The sequence below is a fragment of the Tubulanus polymorphus genome, chromosome 1 (assembly GCF_964204645.1).
Source record: "Tubulanus polymorphus chromosome 1, tnTubPoly1.2, whole genome shotgun sequence".
NCBI lineage: Eukaryota > Metazoa > Nemertea > Palaeonemertea > Tubulaniformes > Tubulanidae > Tubulanus > Tubulanus polymorphus.
Window position 1 is genome coordinate 25,912,887 of NC_134025.1, and position 24,379 is coordinate 25,937,265.

Sequence of the window (24,379 nt, forward strand, 5' to 3'; positions counted from 1 at the left end):
ACCCTCAGTTCTGACCCCTAAATCTGTTCATATATAGATATATTGGCTGCACACATGAGGTATAGTGAATGTGGCCAGCGTATTAATCTATGATTTCATATCATTGATGTTATACTATGCTTACTGTTTTGCGTTCTATAATAGTTCCTTTTTATTTTTTTTTTCTTTATTTTTTAACCATTTCGTAATTTATTTATTACTTCTAACCATTGGTCTGGTTTCATTCAGATTGATCTAGTGTACAAACATTTTACTACTATCAGTAGTAGTTTAACCAAAAACACAAGATCTTGATATGCATTAAACAATTTTTAATCTTCTTAGCTTTAACAGATCAATATACTTATCCCAAGTTGAATGGCATTCTTTCAGTAGTTGCATCTGTTAAAGTTATTTTCCACCTAACCATTGTATGTTTGTTCAGTGATAGGTTTGGATTTGCTATCTTGTAATTAGCAGATTCCATACCTTTAAAATTAAGAAAATCCTATATCAAGGAAAATGTATTACTCAGATGTCATAATCTTCTTAAATTTTCTCAACTGACTAGTCGCACTTTCATGCTTTTTATAGAAGATTAATGGGATTTCATTTTTATTTACCTCTTGTCATCTCTTGATTAATTACATTAATTATACTCCGACAATTTCTTCTAGCTTCTAAAAGGAAGCTGTAAATTTAATTAGATCGTGACATCCTTGGAGGAAGTCATTTGTTCTAAACTTAAGCTTAATTGCATCATTCGATAATCAGATATTTATGAAAATTGTATTTACTTAATGATTCCATTCACTTAAGAAGAAACTGTGCTATTTTATGAATTGTTGCGGTTTTTGAAGCAGTGTTTTATGGGCTTCGGAAGATTTGTAAACGACGAAATTTTGCATTGTAGATGTAATGGTGAGCATGGGTTTCTCGAGGAAAGAAATCGAAGAATCGTTAACGCAGAACAAATACGACGATGTGACCGCAACTTATCTCTTACTAGGAAGAAGAAATCACGAGGTTTGTTTTGTAGATCGATATGGATAGCATTAATTTAGCGATTCGTTAGAATTTACTGCTCTCTACAGTGAGAACTGGGTTCCCGGCAAAGGTTCTTCAGTGTAAAAGGTGTTTACTGTAGAGAGGGTTCACTTAATTGACAATGATCTAGAAAAGTTTGGTTGATTTCGAGAAAGTGGTGTTCAGCATGGAAGCTGTTCACTCTAGAGAGGTGTTCACGAAGAAGGTTTTGTTGTATTTAAGAATTATACTGGTTTATTTCAGTTGGATGTGCCAAGTGAGTCTCGTTCAGGTAGTAATTTATCCCTCAAGCAGCTTCAGCCGAGACAAAATACGGACATAACTGGAAATTCCACGCAATCGCCGAGTAAAGGTCACGTGCCGAGAAGTGCGTCCTCCGGCGCTCCGAAGCCGTCGCGTCGGTTGAGTTCGGGTGATGCCAGTGGTGAGTCAAATTGTAAGCTATCAGGTTTTCTGCTTCTCGTCACTATCCTCCCATCCGTCATTCATTCAACCATGATTCCATTTCATTCGAGGTAAAAGGGTAAAAGGTTCTTAGTTATCCGCTGAAAATTGCTACAGGGTTTTACAAGTCCCTGCGTTGCATGGCATATTATTTGTTGCTCGAAACTTTCATGAAATGTTTGGAATGTCATTTGCGAAAATCTATAGTTCTAAACACTGGCTGATAATACATGAGGCTATGATTGCGGGTATTGTTTTAGCTTGATTATTATAGTAATTGAAGTCTACTCTTCGATCTGATATTCGATAGACTTTGATCCGAACAAAGGTGTCATTATTGAGAAGTACTTTTAGAACTGTTACTAATTCACTTTAAATTCCCAAGAGTACACAGACTAACACAGTCACTACTGAAAGCTGTCTGTTTGAACCGACATTGTTTATGATATCTTTTGATATGCCCATGTGTTTAATTAATCATAGTTCTCTACCAACTATTTATTCCGTGTTACATAAAATCACCATTGTTATTAGGCTCGGCATCATGCTTTCATCTGTTCATTTAATCTACACATTTTCACCAAACTGTATATATTTGAATGATGTATGGCTTCTGCTTTGCTCAGTCTTATTTCTTCTGATTGGTTGCTCTGGACTAAAAGACATTGGCTTTGCGGGCGAACGTCTACATTGTTAATTGATTGATTTCTTAAAAGTTGATATCATCGTGACAGAGTTACCAACCATTTTAAAAGTGTGGATCAGTTCGCTTCCTCAATTATGATATCTGATATCGATACGATGAATGAAGCGGCATTCATACGAGGATTTCAGTACGATACGTAGCGGTCACACTGTTGAATTATTTGAGTCTTAATAACGGCTTATTCCGTACCGTATTGAAATACCGGGCTTATAAAGCGCGGAAAGTGATTCTGTACCAAAAACCCGATTTCAGTACAATACTGAGCTGGCTGCGTATTTTCTGTACGGTAAATGTGGATTCGGGGCTTAGCAAGCCGTGTATTGTAGTATTCTACATTCAACCGGGGGGCATGAGTGTCATTTATCCACACACATGGCAATTTTTACTCGTCTATGACCCGGCAGTTGATATAAAGGCAGTTGTAGTTGCACAATTTGATGCTCACTTTTAACAATATATGCGGGACGAGCGTAGCAAATTCGGCACAAAATAAGTACGGTTCTTCGTAAATTCAGAATCTCGTGTGAACGCCGCATATTTGTCCTAAGAATTTCTTTCTTCCAATTTCCTGAAATTATCATCATTTATAAAGACGAAGTTGTTTGTTCGTCATTCTAGCTTCAGAAATCCACCGGTTGGTCGCTCCGTGATAAAAAATGTCATTAAAAATCCTGTTTAATTTGTTTATGTTCGTTCGGATATTTCAGCTGTGTCGTCATCCAGTCACCGGCATCCCTCAACAGCACCTCAATACCAGAAGCAACAACCTGTGATCGATACTGGTAAAGAAAACTCAATGACATCACGGTCACATCAGCACAGAAGTTCGTCGTCTTCCTCGACACCTTCAGGGCGCCACGATCCTACTAAGGTACACAACATTCTTAATTATATGCGTAATAACATTTGAAGATTAAGTATGATCAAATATCTCTGAAAAGCTACATTTCCTACACAAATTTATGCTCAGTGTGAGGCTCTGAAGAAGTTTAGCGTATGATTGGTTCCTCATTTTTGTCGACATTGTATTTGAATTATCATAGGGCTTTTACTTAAAACACAACAAACCCTGATAAATTGTTTAAATCTGATGCTGGGTTTTCATGTAACATCATTTATTTCAAGTAAGCCTGGAACTCAGCCATTTCATATATGTATTGTTGTCTAGTTGCAAGTGAATCCTTTTTTATTACATCTCCCATAACCTGTGAACTGTTCGATATAATTAAATGTACTGTTAGATTGTTCCCAACAATTATTGATTCATCTGAATGAATGAGATAAGTTTTCTATCTATATAAGTGTTGGATTTCTGCCATTTATACTATTTATACAATGATTATTGCATAGCCGAGATAGGAATATGTGTAGCGGGCCTAACTCTAAATTGGGCAATTTCTGAACAAAACCTGTATAAGTTAGTCAACGTCTGGGGTTAAGCATATTTTTGTATGTTCAAACTCCTTAGATATGAATTAATTTCACAGTTACCGTAACTATCATTAACCCCTTCCTTCCCATGTATCATAGATTCTAAAATAATGTCCTGTGATGGCGACACAGCTCGTGCGTGCTTAATTTGTGCTCCGTATGTGAAACGTCAGTGTTGTAGTTTTTTTCCGGCTGCATGTTCCAGGCATATAGTAATTATCCTCATCATCCTATAAGTCCTGTCTCTGACCCACAGGGACCCTCATCCGCAGCTAGTCCAGGAAAATCATCTATTCCGAAGAAGCACCCGACACGTCGTAATACGTTTACACCGGCGGACAGCAAAACGTCGTCGTTGGAGAAACCGACGACTAAAACTAGTGTTACACCGCAACCGAAAGATATGAGAAGGTATCGTAAAAAAACTGTCACTCTTCAGAGCAAAATAACTAGCGATTTTTATTGTATATTAATTCATCTATAGTGAGCTTGCTTCGTTATCTAGTTCATGATCTATTTTGATTGTTTATTACGCCAAGTGAAAATTTTCATCTGCAAATTGAAGTGAAGTGATTAGCCGCGCCTTATCACGAAAATAACATCATTCATCGAGTCATGTTTTAACCGTTTACCTTTTGATAATGGCTAGAGTCATGATTACATTTCTTAAAACGCATGAATTCAATTTGTTTAACAACAATAGATTCATAATTTCGAAGATCATCTAACTTGACTTTCTTATCCATACATGGCCAATACTTACTTGACCGATATGATTTATTCAACTTTAATTCGTAAAAAAATCTTTCACGTTTTCGTTCCATTTTCAAGTTTTTCTCAAGCTTAGTTTTGCAAATATTTTCGAAGACGTTCGTCCCACTTTTTGGCGACGAGAATCGTCTCAATTTTAAGTTGAATTATCATTTCGAAAAAAACACTCACCTTTCAGTTTCTGTAGATTTGACTGTCACCGTAGACAGTAACTATCATAATGCTACTCATCTCGATTAACAATCATTCAGAGACCAGTTTTGGGATGGACACTATGGCTTTTTAACTTGCGAAATTGGTGGGCCCCATTTCATTCGTTGAATTTTATTTTTTTAGCCATGGCAACTGGTCCAGAAACTACCCGCACAGTCCCGTCAATATGAGGGAAAGGTACATTCTCCATCATTATTTCGTCACAAAAACAAAAAACCTATCTGCATCACGACTTCATTTCCGGGTTTGGGTATTTTTTTTCATGGAATGTGTTTTGTGATGAGACGTGATCAATTATTTTTCACGCCGAATATTTTACTAATACTATGTATATATTCATGCATTAATTGTTGCCAGTACGTGGATATGTCAAATATCGCATCGTCAGAATTTTGTCCCGTGTGACGCTTTTCGACGCTTTTCGACGCTTTTGCTCCTTTATCGAACAGGATTGCTGCGCGTATGATGAAAAACAATGATTTCGAATCAATTAGCGAAATTTTCTGGCTAGTTTAGTTTCATCGAATGTTCCATTTCATTCATCGTGCAGCAATGCGTCGAACAGAAATTGAAGAGATCCTTGAATATTCCTTAAGCTGATTGCTAATCTGTGGGGATGTGAGCCTTGTCTGATTTGCGCTGATAAATGGATACTTTTTATATGTGGCAATATTTTTGGTCTATTTAGTTGTCCTTGGTTTGGTTTCATTCGTCATTGTTTAACAACACCTGGCACTTCATCAATAATAATCAATGGATCGTTGATTTTTAGTCGAACTAACCTCACTCTTTCTAGTAGTAATAATGCAAAATGCAATGGAGACCAGACGAAATCATTTTATTAATCAACTGTTTTAATGACTATTTCAGATTAAAAAATTCCCGGTTCGTTTTTATTTTATTAGCTAACTGTCTAATATATTCATTTACATATATATACATAGATATACATTAATGGATAGCTATATCATTTTATAGTAGCTAGCAAAATTATCATCAGATTATGAAAATGCATGGTCATTGAAGAGATGAGAATACAGTATATAACAATGCTGTACTCGCAATAAATATGTCTGGAGCATGTTTCATAACAGGTTTCATAAATGAAATAATTGAGGAACAAACCGTATATCCAGATGACATGAAGCATGAATATCTGTGATTAATTTCATATGTCTGTAATATAGCGTACATTTTGCTTTTATGCATGATGGCAGAAATTAATTCGATCATAATGTTTGATTATTAGTTTCTGGCAGAAGGCGTACATAGATGGATATTATACGATTTCCTGAATGATAATGACCAATGACCTATCATATTTATCTGCATACGTGTCAATGTTCATTTTTGGTTCGAATCTGGCGTTAACGCTTCAGATTAGAATGAACTCCTACGACTGCTTGAATTCTTGAAAACTCCTTCTAAACAGAAATAGCAATCAAAGGTGCTTGAATCTCCTTTAATTTGAGCAAAATGCCAAAAATTCCTTTTAATTATAACTTATTTTTCATTCCTTCTATTCTGAGAAATAGGCAATTATATCCAGTTGGGACCAGAATTTTTTCTTTACCCAATTAGGCGGTTACCAAATTAGAATCGGAGTTTGGTAGTATAAAGGATAAAAAACAGTATACATAAGCTCTGAATTACCTGTTTACTGAAATAAACAGTGCCGATTTAGGAGTCTACAGTAGTAACTGTAATATGAAAGTGATAACGGTACATCCTTGAAATTTGAAATGTCCTCCTTCAAAACTTGGGCACTCATTATATCAGAAATGACCGATCTGTAGGGACACTAATATATGAAAGGTCTATGGTTCATTACATTACACGTTCATAATATCGATCTTTTCTTTCTTTTACTTCCCTATTAATTTGTATAAACTGATTGTTCAACCCGTCTCTTTTTTTCCCCAACGCAGCCAACTTCCACACACCACTAGTACTCCGAGTTCTGCTATTGAGAGGCCGATGAGGAAAGGCCACGTTAAATCAGCTAGCACGTCACAAACGGGTCCAACAGACCTACCACCCCTGCATGATATTGTGGATCCGCTCAGGCCACCGTATGTACCTTGTATTACAAAAAATTATATCTACCATTCAAAACTGCATGGCAGAAAAAATCTTTGAAATCCGTTTTTACAAAATTCAATACGTTTTTTATATCTGGATTTTTTTCGATTGATTAAACTTACATTTTTTCGAAACGCGGTTTTTATCTGCATAGTTTTGAGTTTTTGGTGCATAATGATAAAGACCTGACTGTGTGAATTGGCAGCTGCACTGTTTAGCTTCTGCTTGAAATTTTTTTTATGGTGACCGTTTTCTTCTGTGTTATCCTTCATACGATTCCTTATTTCAAATGAGGTTTTGCTAGGCTTCAACTGTACACGTACATTATTAATTTCTATCACTAGCGGTATAATCTTTTACGTTTTGTTTTTAGTAGTTTTTTTTTATTCACTATTTCATATATATTAAGTAGAGTATATCGTGATTAATTGTTGACTAATTTCATTTCCTTGTTCTCGTTGTGCATGAGATTTTGGAATAATGAAAGTAATTTTGGATTTTTATTGCCATTCAGTTCAAATAATAAATCACAAACACTTATGCTTTACAATATCTACAATTTGATCTGACTTTTCACATTTTTGCTGATTCCATTTCAAACATGTCATTCGGTTTCAATCCTCATATCAAGTTAAGTTATTCGATTAAAGATGTTTAAACATGTTTGATTTGGATTCGGAACTGAACTGTTATCTATCACTATTGCTTGACTTTGAATGGTATGCATTGCTTTCGTACACAGGACGGCACCGGTAAAGACCTCAGGATTACAAGTCTCGCCTGTTCCAACGACTAACCCTAATTTCTCTCGAAATGTACGAGAACGTCAAACGTACCACGGACCGACGGCGAGGCGTCATGCTAGTCCAGCACCGACTAACGGTCCGAGCAGTATACCCATGCACACGCAGGACACGTCGGCAATGGGTAATCCACGGTCATCAATCATCAATAAAATAGCACAAAGGTTAACTCGCAGGTATGTATTTTATACTCTTATTCCAACGGCTACGCGAGCAAATTTTCTTGGAAAGTACACGAGTTGCACTTTCACGGATAGATTTGTTCTCGTGAAACGGCACACGCGCGATCGAGTTGTGTGTCCAGTTGTTCTGTAGAAACTAGTTATATCTAACATGCTAACATTTTACGTGTCTGGTGACAGTAGATGCGGCCCTTAAGGGATTGAAATTCATTCCATTGTACATTCAGCTGAAGTTAAATGTGTTTTGAGTCGTATTGTAACTCCCTACATATTTCAGTAAGCTCGTGTATTCATTGCCTGTGAACCTCGGAACTCTGAAGAAGAGCTATTAGTACTAATACAAGAACTAATGACGTAGTAGTTTTGCTATTAGTGCTTCGTGCTCAAAGAGGTCTCTTGGCATGTTGAATTCATTATTCTTTCGGCTCATTTTGCTACGTATGATGATTTATCATTTTGGGGGGATACTTCACCTCTCCAAGATCAGTTCGACCCTCATTTTTCCAGGACAGAGCGATATGTATATGTAAATATAGTAGATTTATATATATATATATATATATATATATATATATATATATATATATATATATATATATATATATATATATATATATATATATATATATATTTATAGATAACTAAATGCAAATATTGCATAGATGATTTTAGAAAATTTGGTAACTTTTACCGAAAAAGTGTCGAGGCTATTCCAGTCGCACTCCCACTGAAGTGCATGTCAATTGTACCGTATTGTAGGAATATGAAAGCACATGCATTCTCTCATTGTAGAAGACGATATTGTAACATTTTTTTTTTCGAAGTGATCCACGGTGCATGCCTGCTTAAAATTCTGCTCAGACGATGGTTTTGCATTGTGGGTCAGTCAGTTGTTGGTTTGTTTCTTGAGCTTCTGTTGCTTAGCACGTTCATTCACTCATATCATTGAAATTCTTCGTTTTATCATGGAACATGCATGCGCTATTTATTATGTTACGCGGGTCCGGTTAGATGTTTCGCCGACGAGCCGCGATCGTTCCGAGAACACCCGGAGAGCTGATTGGAATGTGACGATTAGTATGCGATTCAGTTTAATGATTTGAAATTTAGACGAACTAATGAAATCTGCCATCCATCATCATTACCATCATTTTGTCATTTTAGTTCAACTATGTACGATTAGAAAGCTTTCAGAAAGACATTTCAAATTAATCTATTAACAGTTGTTTAGTTAGCCTTGATATTAGACATCTGCATGCGTTATTTATAGTTTTGAATATATAATGAACGACTCGATGTTTTACTATGAAATTGATATTGATGATGATGATGAACTTCACTTGAAAAAATCACCTGCGGTGGATTTTGTTATGCTGAAGATTTTTATTTTGTATCTGAATTCAATTTTTTCGGCTTCGAATTATTACTACTTAGAACTATTTTTCCATGTTTCGAATATGATCTATTATTGCATTGTGAATGTGACTGTAGGAGTTTACCTGGCAGCTAGCTTTGAGGAAGTATGATAGGTCACTTGTGTCTTGCAATATTTCATAGATTATCCAAGTACAAGAGGCTTTCATTCATCTTCGCTTAAATGGCAGCTCTTGAAAGACTCCAGTAGATCCAGTTGGGTGCTAGAAGTCACAAATTGACAGGCAGTCACTACAAAACCAGATATACAATTCTTTCACCGGAAAACCTTGCACAACGGTAGCCCTGGTTTAGTTCTAGATTAATACAATAGAGGGCATGTGCTGAATATTGACCAATACGGTGCTCTGACTTTATTCTTTCTAGATTTTCTCACAGAAGTCCAAATAAATCCTGAACTGTATTTTGGTATGTCGATCCTCTCCCTATTATTAGCTGCATCGGGTATGACTTATCACCACTTAACAACGATTAACACATTTTTTTGCGATTTTTCAAATAATCGAATGTCTGTCATGCGTTTTTGTGCGTATATATGATTCTATGATTTGTTTTGTGAGCGAAAGTATTGTGGATGATAATTGCAGGGTTAATACCGCTAACGGTGGGTCTAGGGATGTTGGTCCAGTTGGTAAAACTCGCCCATCCAGTGACCAACAACTTAACTTGTCTCATCACATGCGGAATATGAAACGAGATACAACCAGGTATTGTTTAAATGTCAGATGCAGGAATTCCACTCACATCCATTTGTTTCTCCGTGTTTTTATATTACTCTAATCTCGGTGTCATATACATAAATATACATATACATATATATGCGTATTATCTATATATTGTCGAATTTCACTCAAAATCTGAATGTCAATCATTGTCCAACCGTGCCCCCTACTACACCTACAAACAGCCAGCAGCAGTCCTCGGTTCATAATGCAACAGGCGTTTCATTTAGTCAACTCGACGCGTGGAGATTAACGGGGGGGTTTTTTGCGTAAATTAGGAGTTCCGTTTGAATTATGGAGTGAAATTTTTTAGTTGTAATGCGTGCGGTAGCGTTTTATTGAAGCACTGGTTTTGTATGAAGAGTATTGTATCATTATTAACAACGGCAACAACGATGCTGATGTGATTTTCTTGCGTTAATAAATTTTTGTACGGCGAAAATGTTGTTGAGTTCTGATATTTTTCACTTGTGACCGATATTTATGTGTTATATATAGCTTATATAGGTAGAATGTCATGCTACTTTCAGTGGGAGTATTCTGGAATAGCCATTAAACACTCTTTTTAAAATCGAAGAAACATTAAAACATCTCTGTCTGTTCTCGACTCGTTGAATGTTTGATTTGAACATTTCGTATTGAATTCATGTGATTCGTTTGCAAACAGTCGCAGGCAGCAAGGTCATTTTACGTCCAAATTCGTGAAAATGAATTTTGTCCAAAAGTTACCGTAATATCCCTGCTGCCTGTGATGTAATCATCTTGATTATGCATGCCTCATGTCATCCAATCCCACTGCCCCGTTCATCTTTCCTTTCCACAGTTGTAATTTTTTGAATTAGATTAAGCATACCAATCAAGTTGGGTCATAAAATGGGGAGCGTATATGTGAGCGTGTTCGTCCTCACTGTGTCAGAAATTTCTATTTTCGCCGCATCGTATTAATTAATGTTCCTAATCGGCATGCTGCATGAAACATCGTCTCGTAGATTCAGTCTTTATTTCACTAGGGAACCATATCGGATACATACACGTAGCTCACTGTATTCAAATACTTCCACGTTCGAAAAAAGTTCGAAATATTCATTTAGAATCAAACAAATTGATTGAATATTTCATATAGAAATTAGCCTGTTACACTTTGAAAAATTGTCACTTTCAAATGGAAATTTCTGACTACAAGTGACCATCACGGTCGGCTCTACATGATGGTCTCATGCATTCAGTAAGAGAGGGAAGTACTGATTAACAAACCTTTCAAATTAATGTTCTCAAATCAACGTAGATCATTTTCCATTTTCGCATAATGTGTATTTTGTTGATGTATCGATGAATTACTGTGATTATAGAATACATGTACATATTATTAATTGTCATAAACAAATATCACTAAAGGTAACATATATTCCATATATTTTATGTACTTCAGTACGTTCTTGCTTTACAACTGGTACAGTAGACTCTGCCTTGTTCACTTGTTAGTTGGAGAATTTAACAAACATATTACCCGACAATTCCCATCCCATATTTGAATGCCTACTCAATATCCGGAAATATTTACGGCGCCAATACCACCGAGTCTACCATACAAAACTATATAGTTGAACCTCAAGTAACCGACATCTTTCATTATACGCATTGGTACTTCCTTCTTTTTCTGTTCTACTAATCATATTTTTGAAAACGCTGTGGAGAGAATGATATCCCATTTCCTATTGTTCCGTTGTTCTCACTTTGCAGCAAATTGTTCCGCAGGTCGGCCCAAGATGATCAAGTGAAACCGAGGTCATTGCGCTTTACCTGGAGTATGAAGACCACCAGCTCGATGGATCCTACCGAGATGACTAAGGAAATTAAAAAGGTGCTCGACGCTAACAATTGCGATTATGAACAAAGGGAAAAATTCTTATTACTCTGTGTCCACGGTGACCCTAATACAGATAGTTTAGTGCAATGGGAGATGGAAATTTGTAAACTGCCGAGACTTTCTCTCAACGGAGTTCGATTCAAACGGATATCTGGAACTTCGATCGGATTCAAAAATATTGCGTCAAAAATCGCGAATGAACTCAAACTGTGATTAGATATAGCAATTATTTTTAAAGAATTAATGAGATGTTTGTAATAGATGAATATGTTATATACGGTAGATATTATATTATATAGTGACATCAGTAACGTTTGTGTTTTGTAAAAGGCCATTTTTCTTGCTCAGGGCTTTATTCATATTAGTAATCATTGTAATTTGCATAATGTTAGTAGTTATCAACATTACGTACTCGGAGTACCATATTATACCATGTCAGTCTTGACAGTTGTTTGAATTAATTTATTTCTATTATAAGTGATTATAACGAATCGATGGAAATGTCGAGTATTGATATACAGTCGATCGAGTATGAGTTCTAGCTCTGGTGCATTTTCGTTTATGGATTTCGCCAGCAAGAAAAATGTACTGCCTTTTATGATGATGTTCATAATGTACACTGTTGATTGCAAACACTCTCTAGAAGTGTTTTATCAGTTTTCTATTTCGCCTAACTATCAATAGTAATGATGATTCTACAATTTGCTGTGCCAGATGGCGCTACCGACCGTAATTCCATAGTCGTTTTTAATTATTTATTGATGAGAATGTTTTTTTCGAATCATGCGAGGATGAAGAAGCATTCGAATGTGAATGTGCTTCTTGAAGTCATATATAGTGTTTGAACAAACATGAAGGTGATATATTGTAATTCTTATTGCTCGGTGTTCAAGGAACTCCCAATTGTATTATATATAAGTATATGTATAAAGTTTAATTAATGAAGCCTGTGAGGAATTTCTGCAAAATCTAGAAATTGCCGGGTTTATTGAATAGTCCTCGACTACAAATTATAGATCTCGCAATCTTCCATACATGTATCGTTGCGTGTTGCCATACATAAATTAAATGGCTCTACTTGGTGGTTATGATTGAATTAAGCCTTACTGGTATTTGTTTCTTGTAAAATAACATAGTTATCATCTGAGGCATTAAAAAATGCATAGGATCGAATTCCCCATTATTTTCTTATAGGTGAGACAAACAATTTTTAGGATGGAGATTCTCTGGCCATCTTTGATTTATCTACTTAACTGCTCAATAAAGCATTTTGTATGGAAATTGTAGGTCCTTGCTACTTCTGTATGGTGCTTTAGTTTGTTAATTTTTGCCTTCTATCCTTACTCTATAAGCTATTGGAAACATTATGAATAACATTTAAAAGCTTAAGTATGTGCGCGAATATTTTGCAGCTACGGCACAAAATGTACTGTGTACGATAGAAATGTCATTTCGACTAGGATATATAAATTATCGAACGTTTGTAAAAAAAGAATTGTTTCTTGCGATGATTTATGACCGTCTTTATTGATGAAACATCTGCCTGGAAAATGACAATTCTTAGTCTCCATTGACTTGTATTAAACATACCTCTTTCAGATGGTAGTGCATTATCAATCAAAAGATGTACACTATATAAAGGTAAAAACATTCTCATTCCGAGTCTTAAATTAGAAACCTTTGTAATTATTTCAGATATCTTGATTCATCCATAAATTACATCGAATATATAAGTAGTTTTGTCCTACGTTTCGCAGTCTAATCACTGATGGTTTGCATCCTCAAATTTTCCTTAAATTCTCTACCTTTGTAATCTACTACTGACGTATTCTAGAGGTTATCTCTCAGAAGTAATTTTGTAAGGCTAGTTCATTTTCGAGTACCGGTAATTTACTTCCAAGTAGACGCATTAAGTTCATTCGTTCTGGTGATCGCGGAATGATGCTCGGAAATATCAAAAACGCTAATGAATTGAAAGAGTTATCCGTTACTTGTGCCATATTCATGTCTTAGTTTGTTACATTTTTGAGATTTATAGAATGACACAATTTAGATAGAATCTACTCTTGAATTGTGAGGGTTTGAATAACTCTTCCTAGTCAGTAATATCCGATGATTCGATGAAATCATTGAAGCAATGAGCGATATCAATTCTAGTGCTTCTGCCTGTGATTATTATTTTTTTTAAAGACAATTATTCTAAATTAGAAAAATGGAATCTAGGTATTTTCAGGAGTTTCTGGCAGGTTCAAAAGTCAATTTGATAATATGAATGAACTGTGATTGTTGATATCCCCTTATGTAGTGTGTGTATATATATATATATATATATATATATATATATATATATATATATATATATATATATATATATATATATATATATATATATATATATATATATATATATATATATATATATATACTCACTACGGTATGGCACCATTTAAAATACAGTAATTTCAACTAGGTAGTTCTTAAAAGATTGTATTCTACATGAGTTTTGGTTCCTTCGGGTGCGTGCGAACGCGTACTAGAGTTGTGCAGGTTGTTGATGTTAAGTTTATATGGTAATAATACGATGTTGTAAATAAACTTTTAAGATACTTGTACAAAGGTTTGTACATATGTCCCATGTATTTGATGCTGCTTGCCCATTTAATTTCATCTCTCTGGCACTTGTAATTAATTGTGAATGCCTAGATTCTGTATTATGTTTCACTCTGTTTCGATATTAAACAGATTATGCGATATGTATATTGCAAGTTTTTTTTTTCTTGGCGCGTATACTATACAATCCTTGCCAGTAAAAAGTAATTAAAGAAAATTATGGTAATGAATATTGCCGGTAATTAATACCTTCACGTTCAGACCCCGGTTTCTTACCAATTATTGGGGGACGTATTAGGCTTGAGTTAGTGCTACAACTTTTGATGGTTATGATATGATATTGATAATAATGATGATGATGAGTTGGTCGCAATAAAAACATGAAACTCTTTATAAAACATTACGTAATTGTTATTGAGTTGTAAAAGAACAAATTTAGTCTAGATGTTGTTGACAAGTGAAATTCATGATGAACTTATATAGAGTTGTATTGCTATTCGGAATCTATTTGAACCTATTAGAACCGAGGACTGCTACAAGGATCATCTCGAACCCCGGCACTATCATTAGCTGAAAAAAAAATCAGAAAAACTTTGACCACATGAGCTTTGTGCCCAAACCATAGTACAATTATCTAGGCTTGTAATGGTTTTACTGATAAACATATAGTATGTGTATCTTCTGAACTTTTGAATGTGATATAGTGCATTTTGCGCTCTACTGTAATTATTGCATACACGCATATGGTTGCTCCATACTGTGGTCAAATGTTTTCACGAGACATCGTTCAATGTCTGTAGAAATAGGAATTACTACGTAATAGCATCATGTGTGACTGTGTGCTTTGTTTTGTCTGCTGCCTGCTGTTTATTCTTCAAATGACATCTCTGTCCCAAAAAGATTTCCTCGCGCATCCCTCCCCAAACAATAGTCTCAATCTCCAGATCCTGAGAAGTTTTAGAAGGTAAGTCGATAACATAGGGCCTCAACAATTCGTGCAGTATTTCTTAGGTCCATCTTGTTTCGGATTAAATTCTGAGGTTTCGTGGAAGGATTTTATTCAGTCACGTTGCATCAGATGTCGACTCACTTTTGTGTGAGACTACAGGTAAGTAGTTGATGGAAGTCAAATTTTCAGGCATTCTCTTTTCAGCAGGTTTTTTGCATGTTCTAGTGTAAACATTTTCCATTTTACTTGCGAGAGTGATTCTGTTGTCCTCGTGCGTTAACTTACGATGGCAAATTTCTTAAGTATTAATGCCAAAACTTTTGACTTTCTTCACTTTTTTCAACGTGCATCTATCGGTTTAACCTCTCGTTCTAAAACGTAACTTCAATTCGTTACAATTAAATGATACTATAAAGGAATCGGTGGTCGACTTAATGAACATTGAATCTCAGTCTATCTAACAGTGAAACCGAACCAAGTGCTATTGCTCTTTGAATTCAAACGTGTGAACTGGCATACATGTTAAGTTGCATGGTCACGAATCACCATTATTGACCAGCATGTGATCCTTTATTAAAAACCATGCATTTTTGATAATTAAAAGTGATACATATGTATATGATTTGATAATTATTACCATAATATTCTATAGTTGGAGAGAGAGATTAGATGTTGTACGATGTTCTCATGAAAGCCTGAATTCATTTCGCTAAACGTCGCTTCCTTTCGGACTCACTGTCATTCAATCGCTGCCTAACTGCATGTTCTTTTTTTGCTGCTGACAAAATGTGAACCTCTTCATGGCTTTGATGAGTTCCTCGTACGATCTCTGCTGCACAAAACAATTAATGCTGATATGATGATTTATATCTGGTAATGTAAAACAATTGTCCATGTTAGGGATTATGCGGACACTGACGAGGGTATTGACGAAATACAGTATACCGTTGAAAAGGGTAAACTAGTGTTCAAAAAGCAATGGTAAGTTGGAGAACATATAACCATTTCACCATTGCAAATAGTTCATTTCTTGTGATAACCTTTAATATTTACTAACTGATCAATTGACGAAAACGTTTTTTGATTTTTCATTTTTTCGTGTCTACCTTCTTAATACATATTTTTCAATACCAATCTATCTGCAAAAAACCCTTCAGTCTGAATAAATTGCATCATCTTAAATGATTTTTCAATTTGAATAAAAAAAATCTAAGTAACTTACTCAGGTTGGCCTACTACCTTTCATAGATTAGACTTTCAATCACTGATAGCGCTGTAGTTGCAATTTTAAGACGAATCAAATTTCATCAAATCACTGCTTTCAGGAAATGAATAGAAAATTGACAACCTGGCTAATTAACATCATTCGCACCTAAATGATAAACAATCCATCAAACCAAAATCAAAATAGAAAATAATTTTCTACGACTTAGTTGACATGTTTAAAGATTCTCCAACTATATTTATGTTTGTAGCTATTGTTTCAGCCTCTTTCTGCCAATGATCTGCTTGCTAATGTAGTGTAGATTGATAGTGAATGTTGCTTTTGTACTAGAGTTTTATTCAGTGGTCAAATCCTTGATACTCCCGGACGCTTGATGCCATTTAATGAATTTTCCTGTCTTGCTTCTCCGCAGGCCATCCGTCGATGAGACAAAACCGAGATCGTTACGTTTCACTTGGAGTATGAAAACAACCAGTGCAATGGAGCCGTCGGATATGATCAAAGAAATCCAGAAAGTTCTCAAACATAACAAAGTCGAGTTTCGTCAACAGGAGAGATTCTTGCTCATCTGTTGCCACGGTGAAGGCGAAAATATCGTTCAGTGGGAAATGGAAGTTTGTAAACTGCCTCGATTATCTTTAAACGGGGTTAGATTCAAGAGACTCTCCGGCACTTCTATGGGTTTCAAGAATATAGCTTCAAAAATAGCCAACGAACTGAAACTATGATCTCGAGATTGCATTCATGTGATAATTTCGTGTTATTTCGAACCCATTTTTAAGGGTCAGTTTAGCACCGATTCACACAAGAACAAAACACGAATCGAAGACTATTGTTGTGAAAATTTTATGTGATCTTAAAATGGTGCTGTAGACCACTGAATGGACTGACAACAGGATTGAGTGAAATGTTGATTGCATAAATCATCATTTGAGTAAACTGACTGCTGGACCAAACGCATGATTTTAGTCATAAATTATTATTAAATGTGTTTCTTTATGTGTCTTGAAAAATTGTACAATTTTTCAGGTAGGGAGTGTGATGAATTTATTTTTAGCCCCTGTAAGGTTATCTTTGGTGTTCGTGATTTTCATTCGATTAAGTATTCAAACACCGACTGTAGCTTTAATTAGGAGCTGAAATTTATTCTTAAACAGTCATATCTGTGTCTCCTCTGTCGTTCAAACTAAAAAATTAAAAGCTCTGCAAAATACTTTTCGTTGAAGAGGAGACATGTTATGAAATTTCGAAATTTCAACAAAAAATTGAAAAATACCAGTATATTAAAACAACTAATCTAATTTATTTTAATTTAAATGATGATGGCAATGAGAATGAAAATGATTCTTCCATTGCGGTCATATTTTATGCTTAAAGAATGTGGCTTATTTCTGTATTCAGGAGCCGATAGGAGAGAAATCAATTAATATACCACATGTTTTATGTGTCTCGTTGGATCTACTGAACAACTGTTAGCCCTCCTATTGATACCTGAATGTGTTTCTGGTATTAAGATCAGTTTTAATGGCCTATTTAGTTTACCTGCTTAAATCTATGGCGGATTCATGTACTCTAAAAGCCAACTCTTGAGTTATTGTTTTAAGAGTGCATGGTTGTATGAATAGATTTGGCAGACCTTGCAATTTAAAGTTAGAAAAAATTCTAATACCATTGTTATCTTAATTCCTTATTGCCCTTTTGATTGTAAAGTAATGTTTGTCCCTTGAATACCCTATCTGATTAGTTTCATATTTTGAAAGCTTCAGCTTCAGGTGATTGTCACTCACTGATTACTGATCTAACTAGTACCGGTAGTTCATAGAATGTTATGCACTAACAAGACCCTAGCTTTCATATTTTCCATCTGATCGATTGATAATGCTGTGCATAAGATCTTTTTCTGTAATCTAGATCAAAATGGCTCATTCAGCAACATTATCTATAAAACAACTACAATATCCGAGAGCGGTGTGCGACGACAGTTGAGTTCTTTACTTGTGATAATGTGAGAACTGATCTGTAATGGAAAAATCGAAGGTGAAATATGTTTGACAGTATCTGATAGAACAGCATCGAACAAAGTGTACATATGGCAACTATGATACATGTATTTTTTAAATTCACTACATTCGTACGTTTTATTTCCATATAGTGTATAAAGACGATGTTTTTAAAAGAAATAATAATCATGTATTTTTGCCTGGAATGATGATAAGATGTTGCTCCGTATGTGTTTCACCGCAGTTGTTTATGATGTAAATACATTGTAATATTTATCTCGATCATGTATAAAGTCGGATAGTAGATAAAGAGAAAATTTGAAATTCAATAGATTTCTTTTCGAGAAACCATAATTCAGTTTAAAGCGATACGTTCTTTGATCTTGCTTTCTAGTTTAAGATTCAGGGACAGATGTTCACGAGTTGATTAAGTTAACTGATAGATAAATACCGCAGCGGAAACCGAAATTGCAATTTTACCGTACTATGCGTCTACCTGTTAACTCGATCTTTCTGCGCTTGTTTACTCTAACCATTTTTCGAGCAACTGTCCCCTGAACGATAATCTGTTATGAAATGTTTTGTTGAAGTTTGATAATGAAAAATTATGACCATTCCTTTCCCACTCGATACCTTACTAACTCACCTGGTATTAGGGCTCTTTTGTTTCATCCGAGCAGAAAGCATCTCTGCATATCGGTGTACTGTATGTTTAAATTTATATAAATATATACATATATGTAAATATTTCAATTTTAAAAGATTCCCCTCATATAAATATATCTATATACATATATGTATATACATATATTTATCTGTATGTATATTTGTCAAAACCTTGATTGACTAAGATAGGAGTGACTGATATTTGGGGAGCAGAATAATTATTATTTATACACAGATCCGTTAAAAGTTTTAATCAATTTTCTGATGTCATCTGGTCAATCATTTTCATGGAGACCGGTGTAATAACAGTTTGATTATGTCTTCATCAGATAGCTCTGCCAGTTGGCATATGATGTCATTTACTTATTTATTTTATAGCTGTTTCATATGTGTTCAAAGTAATGAAATATTTTATATATTATTTCGTAAGCAACTAAATGAATATACATGCGCACTATTGAATACCTCGCTATATTGTGCATTGGTGTCTTCAGTTGATAGGCACAATGTAATTCTCAAATGCAGTAAGATAATTAAACATTTCTCGTAGCACTGTTACATTAGCAGGATATAATATCACGACGTGAGAGCAAAGTTTATGATGTTTATTTCATATTCGATCAGGGTAAATACGTAAATTTTATACCTGAAAGCTTAACGCATGAGATGACAAGCTACACAAGCCCGAGCATCTTATGAGCATGCCGTAAAATAGACTACCTTTCTTTTTAATACATCAGCAAAAATCTGAATAGTTGTTGTTGGTCTTTCATTTGGTTGATATACCGGTATGCATATGAATAGGCTGTGTTTAACTAATAGTTTACCTAAGCACCTGACCAATCGGTGTTTTAAGTGAAGAAAATATCTTGTATGCATCATCAGTTGTATGCAAATTGTGTACTGTAATTTGAAGTCGAATAAACACAAATCATTCAATGTCCATAGAACACACTAATGTATATCTCTTGTGTCAAAGTAATTTTTGCTTTGTTCCCTTAAATATTGTACAGGTATTTAATACGAATCAAACGAAATCTGTTTTCTAAAAAAAAACTTTTAAGAATGCCTCCATAATTGTTAAGTTCTTCATAGTTTTATTGCAAGTAGTGAAAGTTTAAGATTTGCGATTTATTTTGCCCTGAACAAGGCTGCATCATAATTGATCTTGTGGAAAAAGTTGGTGTATTTTTTTCTCGCTTTTAAAAACTTTTTTTTTGAGTTAATTCTGAAAATAATGCAATACTTCCATAATTTTCTGTTAAAAGTGCAAGCTCGAAAGATGATCTGCGGACAATCGAACATAGGTTATTAATCGGTACATGTGCGATTGATTGTTTTTGCTGTGATATCTTACTATTGCAACAATCATCACGCAACAATTACTATTGTTCTATGATAACCAGACTTCACTAGGGTTCTTGTGTATGAAATCTGATATATGTAAATACTACATGTGTAAAACAGAATAAGATATTAAAGCTTTGGATAAGATTATTTCGGTTCGTCTTAGAGTTTTTTTCTCTCTCTTTCTCTGTGGAATTACCCATCTCGAGTGATGTCATCTTTGAACAGGAAAGTATTGAAAGCCTTTTGCAACTAGTCTAACATACTAGCCTAATATATTGACGTTGTGCATCCTCTAAAAAATAATTACAGTCTAAGTCCATTACATGTCATCGTTTTTAATGCCATCACTCGCTTAACACTGACATTTTTCAGAGAACAAATTCGTCCAACCTCGATGAAAATACCATATTTTATAACGCCATGTTTTCCATTGGTTCCAACAGTTGCAATATAACACACTATGACTTAAGATTTATCAAAAACGAATTAAGAGTTATGTATGAAATATGTTTTTTTTATTTGAATTACAAAATCAACACAAAAAAATCACAATTGTGACATGTATTGACGACTATAGTGCACATCAACTAAAACAGATTGTTGTAACAGTTTCTATGGTGTCAAAAAGAGGTTCACAAGGGGCTTGAATTTGGCTTCAAAATTAGGTGGCTTAGCCCTGACCAGCTAATCCAGTCCTTGCAACGTTCCATTTATGAAAGTAAAAACGAAGAGTAGATTAAATAACATTTTTAAGAATTCTAATAAACTACATTTTCATCATAATCAAAATATTGACATGTTAATTATAATATTGATATTATAATTATGAGTCAATTCAATCGAATGCCACGCCTCCAGCTGCTTTTCTCTTTCGACTGTTCGGATTAACAACACTCATTCCAACTTTTTTAGGCTTCGGTTTCACAGGGCTGCCCTTTCTATTGTCTAAGTCTATCATTCCGGAAGCTCCTGAATTCTTCGCTGCCGCGACCGCTTGTTGCAAACAATCAATCCGTTGATTTAAATTGGCCATATTTTTTTCTAGATCTTTAGATTTTTTGACGTAATGAAACAGTAAATCTTTCAGTTCGTTTTTCTTATCAGCTGCCTTCATTTCAAACAGATCAAACGTGAATGCCGATGACCCAACTCCAACTGTTAAAACGATCTTCGCACCAACTTGTAGTATGGCTACCTTGTCATTTGTGAAACACAGCCTGAAAATGACAATTAGATATATATCTAAACAACTCACAGGGGGTTCCATCCTCAACTGGAGCCCTTTCCTCCCAGGTGCCTAATTAGGACTACTCTCAACTAACTATCGATACTGATACAGATTCGTTGCTTTTTATAGCATAGTCATATAGGCCATTCCTTTCAGAACTTAAGAGCCTACCTGAACTGATCGAAATACGCTTCTTTCGTATTGATATGCGCCATATCCATATAAGCATCAATTTCCACACTGTCCAGCTCAGTTCTCCACACATCAACCCCGTCACTGACGCCCAGAATCCACTGATTTGAATCAGATTTCGAGTAGACTAAATATTTACTTCCTGGTTCAGAAATCACATATTTTAAATCGTCTACTTTTGCTTCTTTTAAAGACTCCTTCAAAGCCATTATATATCGATATGAATTGAGGATGTAGAGTATCACACTGAGACGATAGTGTCAATGGTATTTTCGGTTTAGAGTCGATAAGAACAATCGATTTGCTTCAATAACTTCAGTCGGACCCGTTTTGTTTACCAAACAGCAGCCATTATCTGTAATTGCGCAATACGTTACCAGCTGGTGGCGCCCCTAAGCTGTCAAAATCCAAATCCAAATTTAATTCAATCAATAAATAAGTGTATTATATGTCGAACATAACAAAGAAATTTTCTCTTTTATCGTGAACTACATATCTATATATATATATATATATATATATATATATATATATATATATATATATATATATATATATATATATATATATATATATATATATATATATATATATATATATATATATATATGCAAATAGCAAAGAAAAAGTCATGCTAATTTGCACTTTTAATCAGCAGCAAGTAAAGGATATATACTAGGATAAAGATATAAGACGACCAACTACAATCATCTAATTTGCTTCGAATTTTTGTATCGGCCTTTCTTTATTCGAATAAGTCATGATCATTGTCTTAAATTGTATATGAGAATTAAAAAATGATTTGCGTGATGGCTAAATCAACTTAAGTTTGCTGTGTTGAATTAGCCGATTATTTATCTCGCTCTAATCACTATCAAAGGTTGATTCAGCCTCGTAGACGCGCGTGCGCATCTTCCTCCAACTCTCAATTTACAACTTTCCGATGACGCACAAGCTCTGCATCACCGCCTGGGTGCGCGCAAGTTTTGGTTTGCAACTTTCCAGGAGTTTTATCTATGAACAATATTATGCGTGTTTATCTCCTGTAAAATCTGGAAATTTTCTCAGGTCCCGCACATGTTTCAACTGTGTGTAGAATTAACACAATAAAACCGTATAACTCGCAAAACGATTTGTTGTCGCATTGATTCGAAGGAAAAAACACTGAAAATGGTCAGAATTACCAAACCTGACTCTACAGATGACAATGGACACCGCTATACACAATGATGAACGTTTTGACACTTTGGATTTGTGTCTTGTTTGTTAGTTTTCATGGACCCGTTGATAGTTTGGAAATCCAGAAAGGTGGATTGAACCGGAACTATCGAAACAGAATCTGTCGGCTAAGATGCCGGGCCGCTTGCACGACTTTGGATACAAAAACTGCATCGGGTTCTGGACACCCATTTAAACTAAAAAAGGTAAGACAAAATCAACAAACAGCAGTCAAACATAAAGGAAACAAACTTATGATTCCCAAAAGCGAAAAATAACTGTCGGTCTACATGTTAATTTATGATGCCATGATTGAAGAATTGTGACGATAAGATGATCGATTTGACTTGATTTAAGCTTAATCTCTAAACTCTTTATTCCTTGATTTTCAATCAGATTTACGCGCGGTAAACAGGAATTGAAACAAAAGTTACATTAGTTGTTTCATCCAATCTTTCGACCATGGGGCATTTTCTAAACGGAACAGAGAAGCTAAGCAATATATACTACAATGTATACTAGCATCGTAATGGGTTTTCCTTAATTGCTTTGATAAATGACGTATGAAAAAGAGTCTAGCTTTTTCAAGAACAAAGCATTGATTTCGGACTTGATTGAAAAGATATTTTCTCCAATCTTTGTGAAACAGATTTATACGTTAGGAAATTTGGTAATTCATTTTCGACGATTACCGTTTACCTTTTTACTTTTTCTCTTTTTGAGAAAGCTACTTATTCATTCTCGACAGGTCAGGTGAGTTGGTTGTTTCATTCAGTTCTGCTGTAATAATTTGTCGTGGCTTGTCTCTCTTTCATCAGATATTGATTTGATTTTTCGATGACATCAGAATTCTTCCCTTGCAAGTATACCTGATCGGTTTACCAATAGATCAACTGCGGCGGTTCTTACCGTTTGTCCGACTGCACGAAATCACAAATCACCGAACGGAGAAGAGAAGACGCAGAACATAACACGGTTGAATCCCGATGAATTTTCAATACGTAACATTTGACATTTCCAAAATGAAATCAATTGACGTTTTAAAACAAAAACGTTTTTGTAAATTTTGATGAAGCCCACAGTCATCGAATGAACGGACTGACAATGAAAATGATTTGAAGGGTTTCGTTTTTCGGTTGGCAGGAGTGTTCTTGTCTATGCCTTTTACCAACCGCGACACTAGCTACGTCATCGTCGACGGTGTTGTATATCAATCCGAATTCATGTAAAAACACATGAATTCATTCTCTAGCGACTTTG

The 24,379-nt window shown here is 34.9% G+C and overlaps 2 protein-coding genes across 3 annotated transcripts in view; one reads left to right on the top strand and one right to left on the bottom strand.

Annotated features, from left to right (window-relative positions):
• Positions 1-20,615, top strand: part of LOC141905624 (MAP/microtubule affinity-regulating kinase 3-like) — a 30,397-nt gene extending 9,782 nt beyond the window's left edge. For both annotated transcript variants that reach the window (XM_074794588.1, XM_074794579.1), the window contains exons 12-21: positions 893-1,005; positions 1,270-1,462; positions 2,884-3,047; positions 3,864-4,018; positions 4,715-4,768; positions 5,462-5,476; positions 6,520-6,663; positions 7,416-7,652; positions 16,141-16,221; positions 16,878-20,615. In XM_074794588.1, coding sequence (XP_074650689.1) covers positions 893-1,005; positions 1,270-1,462; positions 2,884-3,047; positions 3,864-4,018; positions 4,715-4,768; positions 5,462-5,476; positions 6,520-6,663; positions 7,416-7,652; positions 16,141-16,221; positions 16,878-17,193 — 1,472 coding nt within the window. In that variant the 3' untranslated portion in view covers positions 17,194-20,615. The remainder of the gene's footprint in view (positions 1-892; positions 1,006-1,269; positions 1,463-2,883; positions 3,048-3,863; positions 4,019-4,714; positions 4,769-5,461; positions 5,477-6,519; positions 6,664-7,415; positions 7,653-16,140; positions 16,222-16,877) is intronic.
• Positions 20,616-21,051: 436 nt separating this feature from the next.
• On the bottom strand, positions 21,052-22,252 carry LOC141914385 (protein PAXX-like). Its single transcript, XM_074805604.1, has 2 exons — positions 21,881-22,252; positions 21,052-21,698 (listed from the first exon to the last, which is right to left on the bottom strand). Exons 1-2 carry the CDS (start codon positions 22,108-22,110, stop codon positions 21,317-21,319), a joined length of 612 nt encoding a protein of 203 aa, XP_074661705.1. The 5' UTR covers positions 22,111-22,252; the 3' UTR covers positions 21,052-21,316.
• Positions 22,253-24,379: the final 2,127 nt, after the last annotated feature.

Excerpts from the sequence above, each read along its gene's own strand:
- LOC141914385 (XM_074805604.1), bottom strand. The coding sequence starts at position 22,110 with ATGGCTTTGAAGGAGTCTTTAAAAGAAGCAAAAGTAGACGATTTAAAA. Across the intron at positions 21,699-21,880 it reads GCGTATTTCGATCAGTTCAG|GCTGTGTTTCACAAATGACA; the intron begins GTAGGCTCTTAA and ends TGTCATTTTCAG.